Raw genomic sequence first — 18,076 nt, 5'->3', positions numbered from 1 at the left:
TGGAAAATCGTATTTATTGCTGGCTGTGCTCATTGCTTTTGAGTCATCACTTCCCTGCTTTCTGTTTACTCCAGACTGTTGATTTTTTTTTTTTTTTGTAAATAAGTTTTCTGAAGGGATAAATTAGGATTTCTAGAATAACATTTAAAATTTTTCCTATAGCTTTGATTTGGGGTACAACAGCAGCCAAATTGTGTGTAGAATAGTCTAATTTAAAATCAGAAAGTTAAAATTAGAGTATCATTAATAAAAAAAATAACTTAAAACATACTGTTTATCAAGTTAGATTTGGATCCTAAGAATGAAGTGTCTTCCTAAGCCTTAAGGATTTTGATTCCCTCTTGCTGATAAGGATTCACAAGTCTTAAACTTGCATATAGACGGTCCTTAATTTTCTTTGTAAAAAAAAAAAAAAGAAGGTGGCATAGGGCAGTCATTCTCGAAGTGTATCCCAGGACCAGCAGTCTACTTCACCATCATTTGGGAACTTGTTAGAAATATAAATTTGAGGCCGGCGCCGTGGTTCACTTGGCTAATCCTCTGTCTGCGGCGCCGGCACCCCGGGTTCTAGTCCTGGTCGGGGTGCCGGATTCTGTCCCAGTTGCTCCTCTTCCATTCCAGCTCTCTGCTGTGGCCCGGGAGTGCAGTGGAGGATGGCCCAAGTGCTTGGGCCCTGCACCTGCATGGGAGACCAGGAGGAAGCACCTGGTTCCTGGTTTCAGATCAGCGCAGTGCACCGACCACAACGCACTGTCCGTAGCAGCCACTTGGGGGGCGAACCAACAGAAAAAGGAAGACCTTTCTCTCTGTCCCTCTCTCTCACTGTCTAACGCTGCCTGTCAAAAAAAAAAATAAAATAAAATAAATATAAATTTGCAGGGCTCATCTGCAAATGCTGTAATAAGCATCTCTGGAGATGGGGCCCAACCATCTGTTCTTTAATCAGCCTCTAGGTGATTCTAATGCATGTGAAAAACAAAGGTAACATGTAGAGCGAGGGTCTTGGAACCAAACTGCAGCATTGTACTGTTAGTGAGTCAAGAATGTGCCCATGCACTGCTCCCTTCAGTGGCTTGGGTGTCTTATGTCTCTGTTTACTCCCATGTACCAGGCAAATATAATTGTCCATGTGTGCTGTTTTGTGAGCAAAGTTAGGAAGGCTGATCTAGATAGTTACCTTATGTTTCTCCATTCAAAGTTTTCTTAGCCCAGAACCACTCAGTCAGGTGTTTTTCTTTTCTGTTAAAAGTTTTCTGTTTTTGGCCAGTGCCGCGGCTCACTTGGCTAATCCTCCGCCTGTGGCGCCAGCACCCCGGGTTCTAGTTCCGGTTGGGGTGCCAGATTCTTGTCCCAGTTGCTCCTCTTCTAGTTCAGCTCTCTGCTGTGGCCTGGGAAAGCTGTGGAGGATGGCCCAAGTGCTTGGGCCCTGCACGCGTATGGGAGACCAGGAGAGGCTCCTGGCTTTGGATTGGCACAGCGTGCCAGCTGTAGTGGCCATTTGCGGGGTGAACCAACGGAAAAAGGAAAACCTTTCTGTCTCTATCTCTCACTGTCTAACTCTGCCTGTCAAAAAAGAAATATTTTTTTCTTTTTTTTTTAAAAATTGTTTGGAAAGCAGAGAGAGCACTGTAGACAAGCAGACAGATAGGGGTCTTTGATTCACTGATTCACTTCCCAAATGCCTACAACAGCTGGAGCTGGGTCCAGCCAAAGCTAGTAGCCCAAAACTCAGCCTAGCTCTCCTACATGGATGTTAGGGACCCAAGTACCTGAGCTATCACCTGCTGCCTACCAGTTTGTGGTTCAAAGGAATCTGGGATCTGAAGTGGAGTTGGGATTTGAACCCAGGCATTTATTTATTTATTTATTTTGGACAGGCAGAGTTAGACAGTGAGAGAGAGAGAGAAAAAAAAAGGTCTTCCTTTTTTCTGTTGGTTCACCCCCTAATGGGCCACTACGGCCAGTGCTTTGTGGCCAGTGCACTGTGCCGATCCGAAGCCAGGAGCCAGGTGCTTCCTCCTGGTCTCCCATGCAGGTGCAGGGCCCAAGGACCTGGGCCATCCTCCACTGTACTCCCGGGCCACAGCAGAGAGCTGAAGTTGAAGAGGAGCAACTGGAACAGAATCCAGCACCCCAACCGGGACTAGAACCCGGGGTGCCGGTGCCGCAGGCGGAGGATTAGCCTAGTGAGCCGTGGCGCCGGCTGTAACCCAGGCATTTTGATATGAGATGCGAGTATCCCAAGCAGCATGGCAAACGCCTGCCTGCTCCAGATTTTTTTCCTTAATGAAGTAGTTTTCTATCATATCTCAGGAATATTACATTTTTTGTTTGATTATAGCTTTGCTTTTTTTGGATTTTTATGATTTATAGTTAAGAACACAAGCCATGAAATAGTCAGTGTATTCAAATGGTGACATGTTTATCATATTAACCACCTTTCTTTATTTTATAGGGAGTTCCAATTAGACTTGAAGTTGGGCCACGTGATATGAAGAACTGTCAGTTTGTAGCTGTCAGACGAGATACTGGAGAAAAGCTGACAATTGCTGAAAATGAAGCTGAGACTAAACTTCAGACTATTTTGGAAGATATCCAGGCTAACCTTTTTACAAGGTGGTTCCTTAGTATTGGTTATGTCTGTCATCTCCAAATCCTATCCAGTATTTGAGATCTATACCAAGAAAATTTCAAATTGCCTCAAGTAATCATTCCCTGTGAACTCCATGCTACTTAATTTGAGTTTTTTTTTTTTAATTGCATTTGGGTTATTTTTCTTTTATTTATTTATTTATTTTTTTGACAGTTAGAGTGGACAGTGAGAGAGAGAGAGACCGAGAGAAAGGTCTTCCTGTACTGTTGGTTCACCCCACAATGGCCACTGCGGCTGGCGCACTGTGGCCAGCGCACTGTACTGATCCAAAGCCAGGAGCTAGGTGCCTCTCCTGGTCTCCCATGTGGGTGCAGGGCCCAAGTCCTTGGGCCGTCCTTGGGCCATCCTTCACTGCACTCCTGGGCCACAGCAGAGAGCTGGACAGGAAGAGGAGCAACCAGGACAGAATCCGGCACCCTGACCGGGACTAGAACCCGGGGTGCTGGTGCCGCAGGCAGAGGATTAGCCTAGTGAGCCACAGCACCAGCCTGGTTTTTTTTTTTTTTTTTTTTTTTTTTGCCAGGCAGAGTTAGACAATGAGAGAGAGAGACAGAGAGAAAGGTCTTCCTTCCGTTGGTTCACTCCCCCAATGGCTGCTACTGCTGGTGCCATGCTGATCCGAAGCCAGGGGCTGGGTACTTCCTCCCAGTCTCCCATGTGGGTGCAGGGACCCAAGCACTTGGGCCATCCTCCGCTGCCCTCCTGGGCCACAGCAGAGAGCTGGTCTGGAAGAGGAGCAACTGGGACTAGTACCCGGCGCCCCAGCTGGGACTAGAACCCCAGGTTCCGGCACTGCAGGTGGAGGATTAGCCAAATGATCCATGGCACCATCCATGAGTTATTTTTCTTAGTACCTTCTGCCGCTAGTAGGTTTGGAGTGATGGACTAGTCCCCTGGATTAGTTTAGGTTAATTTTATAACTAGACCTACACAATATACAACTATGCGGGATTAAGGCATTGACACTCACCTGCTCGGTACCTATGGCAGCACAAGCTTCAATAAATGGAGCTTTAATAAATACAAGTGCTTGGGCCCCTTTCCTGAAGTACTATTTTGATGGGGCTAGAGAAGGCTTGGCAATCACAGTGTTAAGAGCTCCCCAGGAGATGATAAGGTAGCTTTGGCTGAGACTCTCCAGATTGGGTTTGAAGGTCAGGCCTGGAGGAAAATTTTCCGGGCTGCCTTGACCTATGAAAGCATTTTGGTGTATTTCCTTCTTGTTTTTCTTTTTAAGCATGTGTGAATATGGGTGTGTGTAGTTTAGATCATTCCACATATATGAATCATACTTTAGTTTTTCAGTTAACCTGAGCTTTGTCTTACCAAAGTATAAAAAGTTGTGTAAGTAAAGTAGGCTAAGCTGCTGTAAAAAGCAAGGATTAAGTTTGGGGAATATAAAGAAATGGCTTCCCTGTTCTTTTATGGATCAATGAGGTCAATGTTGCAGGTCTGGGGTGACTCTGCTTCCCTTGGTTGTATAGACACCTTGTGTTGACTCTGCCATGCCCTAGGGCTTGTTGTCATTACATGGTCAAAGTAGGTAACAGTCATCTCTAGGCTGTTGCTGGCTGGGAAATGGGAGAGCGTGCTTAGGAGCCAGGCCCACTTCCTTAAACCCAGGCCTAACAAGTTGCATATCCACCCCTCCCGACTCTGCATTGTCCATGACTTAGTCACATGGGCCTATCTCACTATAAAAACACAAGAATAGGAAGAAGAAACAGATTTGGTGCACAGCTAGCAGTCGCTGGCACACAGTTCACATGGCTGTAACTCTGAGAGTCAGAAAAGGCCTTCACTTCCTCAGTCATCACCCTTCAGTGGGCCACGTGTAATGTGTGACTTTGAATGTGGAAGAGGATAGTATTTATTTGTATTTCTAAAACAAGGTTCTTGCAAAAGAGAATTACATCCTATGTGAAAATATCTCAAATAATACTCATATATTTATGTATTTTTCCTTTTTGAAATGCTTTCATGTCTTTATGTTTCATTGTTATAAACAATCCTCTGTGGTAGTTAGACTTACTAGAGTGTTTTTCCAATTTTATGAAAGGGAAAACTAAGACCAGAGATTTTAAAAAAATAACCTACTTACTAGCATAAGTAGGAGTAGAATATTAGTACAGATTTAACAGCAGTAACAAAGATAATGATTACCCATTGTGTGCTTGGCAAATTTCTCATATTTTAAGTGTGTAAAACTCATGTTTGTCAGAAGAATAAGTATTATTCAATATTTTTGGTAGGGCTTCTGAAGACCTTAAGACTCATATGGTTGTAGCTGATACAATGGAAGACTTTCAGAAGATACTAGATTCTGGAAAGGTAGGAAACTTCTGAAAAGTTTTTAATATAAAATACTTCAATCATATTTAATGACTCCTTGAAACTAGATGTGGTCCTAATCTCTTTTTCAAGCTATTTATATAAAAGGATTGTATATTATTCAGCATTACATATGACTTTCCCAAAGAATTAAAACATGACATGGTTTATGGAAATCACTAGTAAACTGATTATTTAAGTTTTTTCTCAAGCTTGGTACAATGCTTAAAAACTTCTATGTGACTTTATTCATTCTTGAAAATGAATTTGTTTGTTATTTTTTTTAGCTTTAGAAATGTAATGTGCAGAGTCCTAAAATAAGATGGAGAGTCAGTTTCTTTTAACTCCCTGATCATACCTAACCAGCTCTTAATTGATTGAACTTTCTGAATATTGTAGGGAGGATAATGCCCGTGTCTGGGCCTGTTTTTTTAGGGTGATTGGCTACTTTGGGATCCTTAAAACTACTTAGGTGTTTCTACTTAGATAGTTAATGGCTCTTTAGATCCCATTGGTTTTATGTATTGTGTATATGCAGCTATTCCTAGGTATAACTTTTTTATTATTCAGAAAGAGGAAATCCTGATTTGCAAAGTGATTAATCATATGGACTTTAATACTCTGGTATACATGTTTGAATGTACAGCTGATTCTGTGTCCCCAGGTTACAAATGAAAAAGCGATGGGCAAGTCTAAATGAATTACTCCAAGCTAACATGAGCAAATCTCGTGCTAGAATTCATCTCTGTCTTATGACAGTTTAATGTACTTTCCTCTCTTTTTTTTTAACTCATGCTGAAAATAGAATGCAAAGCTTGTTTTATAGTCATAACCTATTAATATATCTGATTGTGTGAGCTGGGAAAATTAGCTCCTTGTAGCTTGCAGTTTACTAATTTGTATAATGAGTACAAAATAAATCATTTCAAAATCCCTTTTAGATCCATAATTCTTTAGTATTTAGTCTTCTGTTCTTGTTTATTGCCTTTGTAATCTTTGACTTTTCAGGGTTCCATAATTTTTCACTTGATTCCAACTGCCTACTTTTACTATAAGGCTAGAGGATAGATAGCCATCTGCTACAGTATTTTTTCCCTTTCACTGTAATTTATCACTGTTTTCTTTTTGTTCCATTAATTATTGAAATTTTTTGAAGACTTGTTTATATATTTACTTGAAAGGCAAGGCGACAGACGCAGAGGAGAGGAGAGGAGAGAAGAGGGGAGGGGAGGGGAGGGGAGGGGAGGAAAGGGGAGGAAGAAAGAGAGAGGGAGAGAAAGATCTTCCATTTGCTGGTTCACATCCTAAATGTCCACAATAGCCAGGGCTGGGCCAGGATGAAGCCAAGAGTCAGGAACTCTGTACTGGTCTCCCACATGGGTGGCAGAAGCCTAAGTACTTGGGCCATCATCCACTGCTTTCCCAGGTACATTAGCAGAGAGCTGGATTGGAAGCTGAATAGCAGAGACTCAAACTGTCACTTCGATATGGAATGCTGGCATCGCATTCCTTAACCTGCTGTGTCATAACACTGGCCCCAATTATTGAATTTTAAGCTTTCTTTTATTACGGAAATAAGGAAGTCACTTTTACCTCAAAGTATATCATTGTACATTGCATAAGAGTTAATAAATCAATAGAGTAACTATCAGGTAATCCATTGCTGTCAAAGAAATAAATCTCAGCAGGTATTAGTATAATCATATCTGTTATTCCAAAATTAGATAAATTAGTGCAGAGATTTCAACATCTCTATAGTTACAAAATAGGACAGAGTATTTCAGTTGTATGTCGGAGGGCCAGAAAGCAAATTTTGTTTCTTGTTTTCAGTAGTCAGCTTCTATCTCACCTCATGTTGGTCAGCTTAGATGTATTTACTGACCATCAAGCAACCTTTGAAGCTGTTGTAAATACAGTTGTATTTACCAGGAGGGGAAAAGGAGGAAGGGATCTTTGGAATTAGCATGTAGGTGAAAGTTTGATTTTTCTACTCTTATCTATTGGTATAAGTGAAAAAAAAAATTACCTGATTTACAGTACTTGATTTTAGCACATTTTTCAAAATAAGTGCTTAGTAAATGAAAAATAGATGTTATTTATACATATACACTTTATTGTATATTACTAGTTTATTGATCACTATGATGTTTGAATATTGCTATTTCTTACCATCTAAAGAATTGAAGACATTTTTACAAAAGATTATCTTTTTAAAAATATACATTTAGAAATAATAAAAAGTGGAGAGTTGAAAACTTTGTCATGGCTCACTAAATACCCTAAAAATGCATGCTGTCTTTTGTATTAGCAAGTGCCAAAATCAATAACCAGAAATATCAAGTCTCACCATCTACACCTTGCTTTGGAGAGAGAATTAAAACCGTTTTTACAGAATTATCATTTAAGTAAAATTGTATTTGAACTCATATTTTTTTATATGCTAAAACCATTTAAACTTTAAAAATCATTTTAGAAATACAAACCTTCTGAAGACTTAGTTATTTTTGTCTTTGAGGAAAAGTATGATTTTGTTAAATGTAACAATGATTAGTTATAAAAATACGGCTGTAAATCTTTCAAGTTAATAAAAGTATCAACAAAACCAGATTTAAATTTATTGCCCAGATTCTTTTTAATTAAGTGTTAATATTTTATCATTGCTTAATTAGAGTGATTATAAATTTTTCCCCATTCTTTTTTTTGTAATGAAGTTTAAACAGTATTTTTATGAATGTGTTTTGTTATGTCTTTGGATAAATGCTAATGATTTACCAACTTTCAATACCAGGTAAATAATTTATTTTAGGTTATTTTATATCTCTAGGTTTGTTTTTGTTTTACTTTTCATTATATATTACACAAATTATTTATTTATTAAAACTCATTCAAATTTGTCTTTGATTTCCATCTCTGCCACCTTCCCTCCACCCATCCCCCTGAAGTCTTACCTAGAAATTTGTCACTTCTTTATTGTCTTAAGGCAGATTATCAGAGTAACAGTTTTTCAACGTTAGGAATTAGGTTTAAATGAACATTTTATCATTTAAAATGAATGTATTAATATTTAATGTCGCCGGCGCCGCGGCTCACTAGGCTAATCCTCCGCCTAGCGGCGCCGGCACACCGGGTTCTAGTCCCGGTTGGGGCGCCGGATTCTGTCCCGGTTGCCCCTCTTCCAGGCCAGCCCTCTGCTGTGGCCAGGGAGTGCAGTGGAGGATGGCCCAGGTGCTTGGGCCCTGCACCCCATGGGAGTCCAGGAGAAGCACCTGGCTCCTGGCTCCTGCCATCGGATCGGCGCGGTGCGCCGGCCGCAGCGGCCATTGGAGGGGAGGGTGAACCAACGGCAAAGGAAGACCTTTCTCTCTGTCTCTCTCTCTCACTGTCCACTCTGCCTGTCAAAAATAAAAAAAAAATAAAAAAAAAATAAAAAAATATTTAATGTCACTGCATATTAATGTTCATCTGATGAATTCCTTGTTCCGTAATTTCCTAATCCATGTTTTTTTTTGTTGTTGTTAAGATTTTTGTTTATTGATTTGAAAGGTAGAGTTCAGACAGAGAGGGGAGAGACAGACAGAAAGGTCTTGCATCTGCCGTAGCTTGGCCGATCCAAAGCCAGAAACCAGACACGTCTGGGTCTCCACACAGGTGCAGGGGCCCAAGCACTTGGCCATCTTTCACCGCTTTCTCAGGCCATAGAAGAGAACAAATAAGAGAATAAATAAACAAATAAGACTTATTTATTTATCTGAAAGGCACAGAGAGAGAGAGAGAGAGATCGACCTTCCGTCTGCTGGTACACTCCCCAGATGGCTACAATGGCAGGAGCTGGGCCAGTCTGAAGCCAAGAACCAGGAGCTTCTTCCTGATCTCCCACATAGGTGCAGGGGTCCAAGCACTTGGGCCATTTTCCGCTGCTTTCTTGGGCTCAGGGAGGTAGATCAGAAGTGGAGCAGCCAGGACTTGAACCAGTGCCCATATGGGACACTGGCACAGTGCCAGCCCCTCTAACCTTTCAAATACACACATACATCTTTTAAAAAAAGAAAGAAAGAAAAACATCCTGGCCATAAAGTGAGGCTTGCTTGTTAATTATTATTATTATTTTTTTAAAGATTAATTATTTATTTGAAAGTCAGAGTTACACAGAGAAAGAATAGGCAGAGAGAGAGAGAGAGAGAGATCTTTCATCTGTTGGTTCATTCCCCAATTGTCTGCAATGGTTGGAGCTGTGCCAATCCGAAGCCAGGAGCCAAGAGCTTCCTCCAGGTCTTCCCATGCTGGTGCAGGGGCCCAAGGACTTGGGCCATCTTCCTCTGCTTTCCCAGGCCATAGCAGAGAGCTGGATTGGAAGTGGTGCAGCTGGGGCTCGAACCGGCGCCCATATGGGATGCCAGCACTGCAGATGGCAGCTTTACCTGCTACACCACAGTGCCGACCCCTAATTATTATTAATAGCACTTTACAAATCAGTTTACTATTTGTCATCTCCCCTTTATCCTCCTAAATAGTTATTTAGATAAGTAGCACAGACAGTGTCCCAGACATGAAAAGGAGGTAGAGCTGGAATTTACCTCTGTTCAGCATCTAGGCTGTATCAGTATATTGGGACATTTTAGTGCACTGCAAAGATGTCTTTGTTATCTCTTGTTCTATGGGTGTAGGTTTTAGAGCTAAACCCTTCTTTGCTTTCTCTTAGCAAAGCTCCTACTAGGTTTGCAAAGGTACCAAAGCCTGAAAAGGGCTAGGAATCCTATCCTATTTGCTTGTCAGTTTAATGGAGAACTCAAATGTTGCTTTCATAGAATAGACTAAAAAAGAGCTATGAATACTGAATGTTTTCTCTTATTAGATTGCTCAGATTCCATTCTGTGGGGAAATTGACTGTGAAGACTGGATTAAAAAGACCACTGCCAGGTAAGCATAAGTACAAATAAAACATGTGCTTTGCTGCAATGGAAAGTAATAGCAATATACAGTATAAAACAAATTCTTAATTTGTTTTAATTTCAGGGATCAAGATCTTGAACCTGGTGCTCCATCCATGGGAGCAAAAAGTCTTTGCATCCCCTTCAAACCACTTCGTGAGCTGCAGCCTGGAGCCAAATGCATCTGTGGCAAGAACCCTGCCAAGTTCTACACCTTGTTTGGTCGGAGTTACTAAAGGATACAGCAAAATCCTCTCCAACCTTCCTTATTTTTTAAAAAATTGATACTAATACCTTCCCAGACTCAGATAGTTTTATGATTTTTTTTAAAATAAAAGTTCTAAAAGGAAGTCATATGAGACAAACTACTATTCTTATGCTTAATTCACAGTGGGATAAAGGATTTTCTGTAAACAACCCCAGTAATAAATATCATGAACTATTACTGTTTTATGTATTCATTTGATTCTGCAATACCTGAATTAGATACCACAAGAAAATGCCTACCAAAAGCTGAAGATAATTGAAACCTAGGTAAATCTTGAGACATAGCACATGGTACCTCTGATGTGGAACCACCAGTTTTCCCTGTGTTCCATCTTGAAGTACTTTGTTTCCATAGCGCTTAATATGAAAGCCAAAATTGCCTTGATTCTGTTTGAAAAGCTAAACAAAAAATTGAAAAAATAAAAATGAAGCTTTTCCTTCAACAGCTCTCTGTCCCTTTAGTTACTATCAGATTTTTTTAAAGAGTCCTTCCTTATTTCTGAAAGAGTGATCAACCCTCCTCTATTCTTCCTTTGCATTTTCCTCACCCTTTTCTTTCCCTACCACAATGCTGTTTTCACTGAGCTCACTGCGGATACACCTGACCAGAGTTAATGTTCTTGGTTCATGTTTGTCTATGTAACTCTGCTACATTTAAGATTCTTTTTGTCAAGGTATTCCTATAGACCTTCCCTCCTTCCCTAACCCTCGGTGTTTTTTTCTTAGGTTTTCATAGGTTTTCTTCTTAGTTGTATATCTTGGTAGTGAAATATATATTTGTGTGTATATATATATATACACACACACACATATGATATATATATATCACTTGGTAGTGAAATATATATATATATTCCGAAATACTTTCAGAAAACACTTGAATTTTGAACTGCACTTGGAAGGATGAGCAGAATTTTTTTTATAGAAAGCTTTTATTTAATAAATATAAATTTCATAAGTAAAACTTTTGGATTATAGCAGTTCTTACCCCATACCCACCCTCCTACCCCCACTCCCATCCCACCTCCTACTCCCTCTCCCATCCCATTATTCATTAAGATTCATTTTCAAATATCTTTATATACAGAAGATCAACTCTAAGATTTCAACAGTTTGCACCCACACAGACACACAAAGTATAAAGTACTGTTTGAAGACAAATTTTACTGTTAATTATCATAGTACAACTCATTAAGGACAGAGGTCCTACATGGGGAGCAAGTGCACAGTGACTCCTTTTGTTGATTTAACAATTGACACTCTTATTTATTATATCAGTGATCACCCTAGGCTCTTGTCATGAGCTGCCAAGGCTATGGAAACCTCTTGAGTCCACAAACTCCATTAGTATTTAGACAAGGCCATAATCAAAGTGGAAGTTCTCTCCTCCCTTTAGAGAAAGGTACCTCCTTCTTTGATGGCCCCTTCTTTCCACCGGGATCTTTGAGATCTTTCATGTAGATCATTTTTTGCCACAGTGTCTTGGCTTTCCATGCCTGAAATTGAGCAGAATTTCAATAAAGCCAGAAGAGGAAAAGGGAACAAGAGATACAAACGCATGAAAAGTACAGGCTATATATAAGAACACAGAAATACTTGTGCTCGCTTCGGCAGCACATATACTAAAATTGGAACGATACAGAACACAGAAATACTTAACATTGGTAGGAAATTTTTTATCAAAAACAGATGAGGGGCCGGCACTGTGGCTCACTTGGTTAATCCTCTGCCTGCGGCGCCGGCATCCCATATAGGTGCCCGGTTCTAGTCCCGGTTGCTCCTCTTCCTCCAGGAGGGCAATGGAGGATGGCCCAAGTGCTTGGACCCCTGCACCCACGTGGGAGACCAGGAGGAAGCACCTGGCTCCTGGCTTCGGACCAGCACAGCAGCTGCCGTTGCGGCCATTTGGGGAGTGAACCAATGGAAGGAAGACCTTTCTCTCTGTCTCTCTCTCTGACTGTCTATAACTCTACCTGTCAAATAAAAATTAAAAAAAAAAACAAAACGATTAAATATAGCATGGTTTCAAGATTGACATTTTGAGTATGCATATTCATCTCCCTTACTTAATAAGCAACTGAATAGTCACATATTTTCTTACTGACCCATGGCAGTTCAGAATGCTTTATCTTCTTTCCTTTGTAGCTATATAAACTCTAGTTGTAAAATGGAGAGAATGCTAACATTCAAAGTTAACTCAGGTAGAACAATGGTTGACACAAGATATGTAATACCTGTTGTTAGGTAACAGTTACACAGGGTCAACCGGAAGTTGATCTTAATAAATAGCTCTCTAATCATAGTAGTTACTTTAGCTTCTAATTGTTTTTCTGCCTACATAAACCCTTTTAGAGGGCAAGTGTTGTGTAGTCAATCCATAATAAAACCCTGAAAATTAGATCAGAGACTAGTAACTACACATTGTGCCCTGCAGCCAGCCCCTGGCCATTTTGTAAGAGGTGGCTATCTCTGATGCAGAGACATCCTCTGGTTTCTTTGGGAAGGTTCAGATGAGTAGAATTAGCCCCACAGAAGCTTAAAATTTGCCATTTTAAAGAAATTCACTAACAAAACTCTAGAGTAAGCAGTTATGTTAAGAAAATTTTACTCAAAGTATATCTCTAATGATACTTTTTAAATTGAGGTTCAGCTAATGTATCAAATAAATAAATAAATCTTTAAAGAAAAAAGCAATGCATTCTTTAGAAAGAAAAAAGAAATTAGCACTATTGTAGTAGCAGATGACAGTTATAAACTAGACATATTCCTCAGTGTCTGAGAAGAATTGGTTCCAGAATCCCCAAAGATACCAAAATCTTCAAATGCTCAAATTCCTCCTATAAAATGGCTTATTTGCTCACAACTCATGCACATCCTCCTGTTTACCTTAAATTATCTCTAGATTGCTTATAATACCTAATAAACATAAATGCTGTGTTACATTATTGAGTGTGTGTGTGTGTGTGTGTGAAGTTGTACATGTTCATTGCAGTAATTTTTTTAAAAAAGATTTATTTATTTGGAAGGTGTTACGTAGAGGCAGAGAGAGAGAGGTCTTCCATCTGCTGGTTCACTCCCCAGATGACCACAACGGCCAGAGCTGTGTCTATCTGAAGCCAGGAGCCAGGAGCTTCTTCCAGGTCTCCCACACGGGTGCTGGGGCCCAAGGACTTGGACCATCTTCTACCGCTTTCCCTGGATCAGAAGAGGAGCACCTGGGACTCAAACCGGCGCCCATGTGGGATGTCAGCACTGCAGTCGGCGGCTTTACTGGCAATGTCACAGCGCTGGCCCCCGCAGTCATGATTTCTTATTTGAAAGGCAGAGATCTCCCATTTATTGGTTCACTCTCAAATGCCTGCAACAACTGGATCTTGGCAAAGCCAGAAGTTGGGAACTCAATAGGGGTTTCTCACATGGGCGGTGAAGACACAATTGCTGGAACCATCACCTGCTGTCTCCCAGAGTGCAATTTAACAGGAAGCTAGAATCAGAAGAGGAGCCAGAACTTGAACCCAGACATTCTGATATGGGATGTGGGGCTGTGCCAAAATGCCTACGCTTTGCAAGTACTTTTGTTCTGCAGTTGGTTAAATCTACCGATGTGAAGCCTGTGAATTCAGGGGGCTGACTGTATGACTGACAGGCCCTAGTGCTCATGTCAGGGAGAAAAAAAACAGGTCAAGCATATTTACTACTGGCTCTGCTCACCAAGTCGAGTGTATCTATGTTACATCTTAGCAATTTCTGGTTCATCTATGGGAGTGTTTAAGATAGTTTTTCATTATGCCAGTTAATCATGCAAAGTCATTACGTGGACAATAGCAATTCATTGTCCTGGTAATGGGAAGGATTTGAGTTTTGAGGTCAGCAGCAGCAGAATCTTCATAAACTAAGGAGAAGGCATTTTGACCAAAGTGTGAGGATAGATCACCCCCACTTATTCTAGTTATTTTCATCATCTGTCGTGTAATTATGGTGTTTAGTGGTTGTCATTAGGATCAAAAAGTTCTGAGGGACAGTTATGAACATGCTATTATTTTTAAACATAGAGCGTTGGCCCTTTTGCTTTGTTTGTCACTTTTGCTATGCCTAGAAAATGCTAGTCATTTATTTGATAATTATAAACCAGACAGTGGCCTTATACACAGTGCCAGAGGATACAGTAGGGAGTAAAAGTAAATATGGTTTTTTCTTTTTCTTTTTTAAAGATTTATTATTTGAAAGAGTTGGAGAGAGAGAGATCTTCTACCTACTAGTTCACTCCCCAGATGGCCACAACACCCAGGGCAGATCAGGCCAAAGCCAGGAGCTTCTTCCAGGTCTCTCATGTAGGCAGGGGCCCACACATGGGCCATCTTCCACTGCTTTTCCTATGCCATTAACAGGGAGGGAGCTGCATGGAAAGTGGAGCAGCCGGTACACAAGACATGGTAATGGCATTGTAGGCAGCAGCTTTACCCGCTATGCCATAATGCCACCCTGATTTTTCCTTTTCTTGCCAGACCTCCTTGAAGTAGTTCTATGTGAGATGCCAAATCAAAGCAGCCAATAAGTTGTAAAGGAGATTAGGCAATAAATTGGGCAGAGTATTTGGGGCCTTTGCCTCTGATCCTCACCAAGACTTGAGATTAGCTTCATCACCAGTAGCAGCAGACTGAAGAAGCATCCTTTTGTAGTTGAGCTGGTAACACCTGGAAAATTAGCCCTATTCTGCAAGCTGCCAGGCTTAAGATAACAAATATAGACATACTCTTCTTCAGTGGATGGTGTTAAACCAATGTCTTTGTTCAAGTTTTAGGAGTTTGGAAAGTCAATACTACTAAGATGACAGAAAATAGCTTATTAACTAAGTGTCCTACTGTAATAGCAATATTTCAAAATATTTTAAAGTATGTCACCAAAACCAACTTTTGTGATGAAGAAATACTCGTTGAGTGGTGAGCATTTGCTCTAGTGGTTAAGATTTTGTTTAAGACACCCATGTCTCATATCAGAGTGCCTGGATTCAGTGTCCAGCTCCAGTTCTTCCTGACTCTAGCTTTCTGCTTATTTAGACCTTGGGAGGCAGCAGTGATGGCATACGTAGTTGGATTCCTGTTATCCACATGGGAGACCTAGATTATGTTCTCAGTTCCTGGCTCCAGCCCTGACCCAACTCCAGCCACTGTAGACAGTTGGAGAGTGAACCAGTGAGTTCTCCCTCTCTTTCTCTCTCTCTCTCTCTCTCTCTCTCAAGCCAGTCAATTTTTTAAATATTGTTGGATAAGAGGTTGGGTAATATAGAAATTGGTGATGATGGTGCTAGTATCAGTGTTATTTAATATGAGTAAATAGATAATTGTACATTTCCCTCATTCATCTGAGATAATTATGTCATACCTTTTCTCAAATTTTCAGGGGTTTTCCTTTAAAAATTGTTTTAAATTGATTTGAAAGAGAAAGAAAGATATAGAGATTTTCCATCTGTTGGTTTACTCCCCAAATGCCTACAACAGTTAGGCCAGGTGTTGGGCCGGGCCAAAGCTAGGAGCCAGGACTCAATCCAGGTCTTCCATATGGGTGGCAGGGATCCAAGTGCTTGAGCCATCATCGGCATCCTGCTGCCTTGCAGAATGTACAATGGGAAGAAGCTGGATCAGAAACAGGGCAGCCAGGGTTCGAACCAGGGATGCCAATATAGGGTGCTGGCATCCCAAGCAGCAACTTACTTGTTATACCAAACACCTACCCTAGATCCCCTTTTTTGACTTTCAGTTAATCAGCTTAATTCTTTCACTAAAAAGAGGCAATATAAGATTAGGACCTGTGGAACCTCTCACCACATCTACCTACTATTCATGTATCCATTTATAAGGAATCCTCAAAAAGTTTATGGACAATGAATATTGTGAAAAAAAAAACTACACGGATTTCAAAATTTTTTCACCAAAATAAACTTATGTTGTCATTTCATTTCATTTTCCATGAACTTTCCATAGGGCTCTGTTACTTACCTTCTTTACTATTTCAGCTCAACTGTCTGTTTCCAGAGCAAAGGCCAGCCCCACTTCTATGTGAAATCTAAGTGCCTTCTCAATGGTGGCACTACAGCAGTTCTCCCCTGTGTATCATTAGATTTTCTTTCTCCACTGCGTCTTTCCATCAGCCTACAAACCAGCTGTCATTTCCCCCCCCGACCTAAAAATACCTTTGTTGATCCCACATCCCTTTCTCTATGTAGAGGAACACTCAGTGGCAGGATTGTGTGCACTTGCTGTTTCCAATTTCATTTCTCATTCTCTTGAAGCCCCTTCCCGTTTGCTCTCACCACTCCCCTTAATCCACTCTCTGAGGTGAAGCAGGAGGAATTCCCTCTTACTCTGCCTTTCTGTGCTGATTGGACAAAGCCCATCCATATGGGAGGGGGCAGTCTACTTTACTCAGGCTACAGATTCACAAGTTACTCTCAGCCAGAAACACCTTCACAAACACCCAGGATGTCTTAGATGTCATTGGCCAAGTGGCCAATCCAGTTGACACATAAGGCAACCATCACCATCAGACTTTAAAAACAGAAAACATTCTGTAGAATGACACCAGTCTGTTTCTTTAAAGGATTGGCATTAGGCAGGCTACTCAGAACTATAGAGGCCACTGCTGTTTTAGATATTCAGAACCAATAAGCCTTTAAGGACTATCCATATTTGACATGTGGTAAGATTAAAAAACAAACAAATAAACAAAAAACTTCCTTGTATCAGTTAAAACTTTCTTATTTGGCTTTCTTCCTGAAATTTACTGAGTTTGTAACTTTAATTCCTCCAGCTCAAATGTGAAAATGAGGGATGTTTTTCTTGACTTATTTATGGAAAGTGTCAGGAATTGTTTCTTGTTTATTCCAGATCAGTGGGCAAAGCAGTAGAAATATCACTCTAGCTTCATCTTTGGCTCTGATCTCGGGATTAGTGACCCCTAGATAGTCCCTGTTTCATTAATTAAATGGCATTCAAAATTATTTAGGGGGGGGGGTGTTTGGTCTAGAAGTTAACATGGCCACATCCCATATTGGAGTAAGTGGGTTTGAGCCCTGGCTGTGACTCCGGACTCCAAGCAGGAGTCACTGCTAAGGAGGCAGTGGTGATGGCTCAAGTAATGAGGTTCCTGCCGCCCACCACGTGGAAGACCCAGAATGCATTCCCATCGCCCAGCTTTGACCTGATTTAACCTCAGCCATTGCCAGCATTTGAGGAATGAAGCTAGCAGATGGGAGCTCTCTCTCTCTCCATGTCTCTGCCTCTCAAATAAATACATAAAGATTTAGAGAGGAAAATAAAAATCACACTGAACTATTAACCCACCAAGATGAGAAGACCTAATTTTTTGTCAAATAACTTGCTTCACCCGTATTTTTTTTTTAAGGTTTATTTATTTATTTGAGAGGCAGAGAGAGTTACAGGCAGAGAGAGGGAGATACAGACAGAGTGGTCTTCCATCAGCTGGTTCACTCCCCCAAATGGCCTCAATGGTTGGAGCTGGGCCAAGTCCGAAGCCAGGAGCTTCTTCCAGGTCCCCGACATGGGTGCAGGGGCCCACGCACTGGCCATCCTCCACCTGCTTCTCAGGCCATCAGCAGGGAGTTGGATTGGAAGTAGAGCAGCCAGCACTCAAATCAGCGCCCAAATGGGATGCTGATATTGCAGATAGAGGCTTAACCCCTCCTACACCACAGCTGCAGCCCCTGCACCAGAACTTTTACTGCACAAGTGGATCAGGGAAGGCAGAAAGACCACAGCTGCTTATGAGCTCCTACATGATTCAATGACATAGAAGCTCTTGATTAAACACTGGTGAACAAAAACCTTTCAATTGCACATATGAAGCCAGTGTCTTCCATGTTGGTAAAGCCCAGCTCACG

At 41.0% G+C, this 18,076-nt stretch overlaps 1 protein-coding gene across 16 annotated transcripts in view; it reads left to right on the top strand.

Moving 5' to 3' along the window:
- EPRS1 (glutamyl-prolyl-tRNA synthetase 1) overlaps window positions 1–10,357 on the top strand; it is an 81,537-nt gene extending 71,180 nt beyond the window's left edge. For all 16 annotated transcript variants that reach the window (XM_070055328.1, XM_070055326.1, XM_070055325.1 and 13 more), the window contains 4 exons: window positions 2,456–2,616; window positions 4,906–4,984; window positions 9,837–9,901; window positions 9,998–10,357. In XM_070055328.1, the coding sequence (XP_069911429.1) occupies window positions 2,456–2,616; window positions 4,906–4,984; window positions 9,837–9,901; window positions 9,998–10,148 (456 nt within the window). In that variant the 3' untranslated portion in view covers window positions 10,149–10,357. The remainder of the gene's footprint in view (window positions 1–2,455; window positions 2,617–4,905; window positions 4,985–9,836; window positions 9,902–9,997) is intronic.
- The last annotated feature ends 7,719 nt before the right edge of the window (window positions 10,358–18,076 follow it).

Source organism: Oryctolagus cuniculus, chromosome 13 (genome assembly GCF_964237555.1).
Source record: "Oryctolagus cuniculus chromosome 13, mOryCun1.1, whole genome shotgun sequence".
In the NCBI taxonomy this organism is placed as follows: Eukaryota; Metazoa; Chordata; class Mammalia; order Lagomorpha; family Leporidae; genus Oryctolagus; species Oryctolagus cuniculus.
The sequence above is the reverse complement of the archived record's forward strand: the minus strand, read 5'-3'. Positions and strand labels throughout refer to the sequence as shown.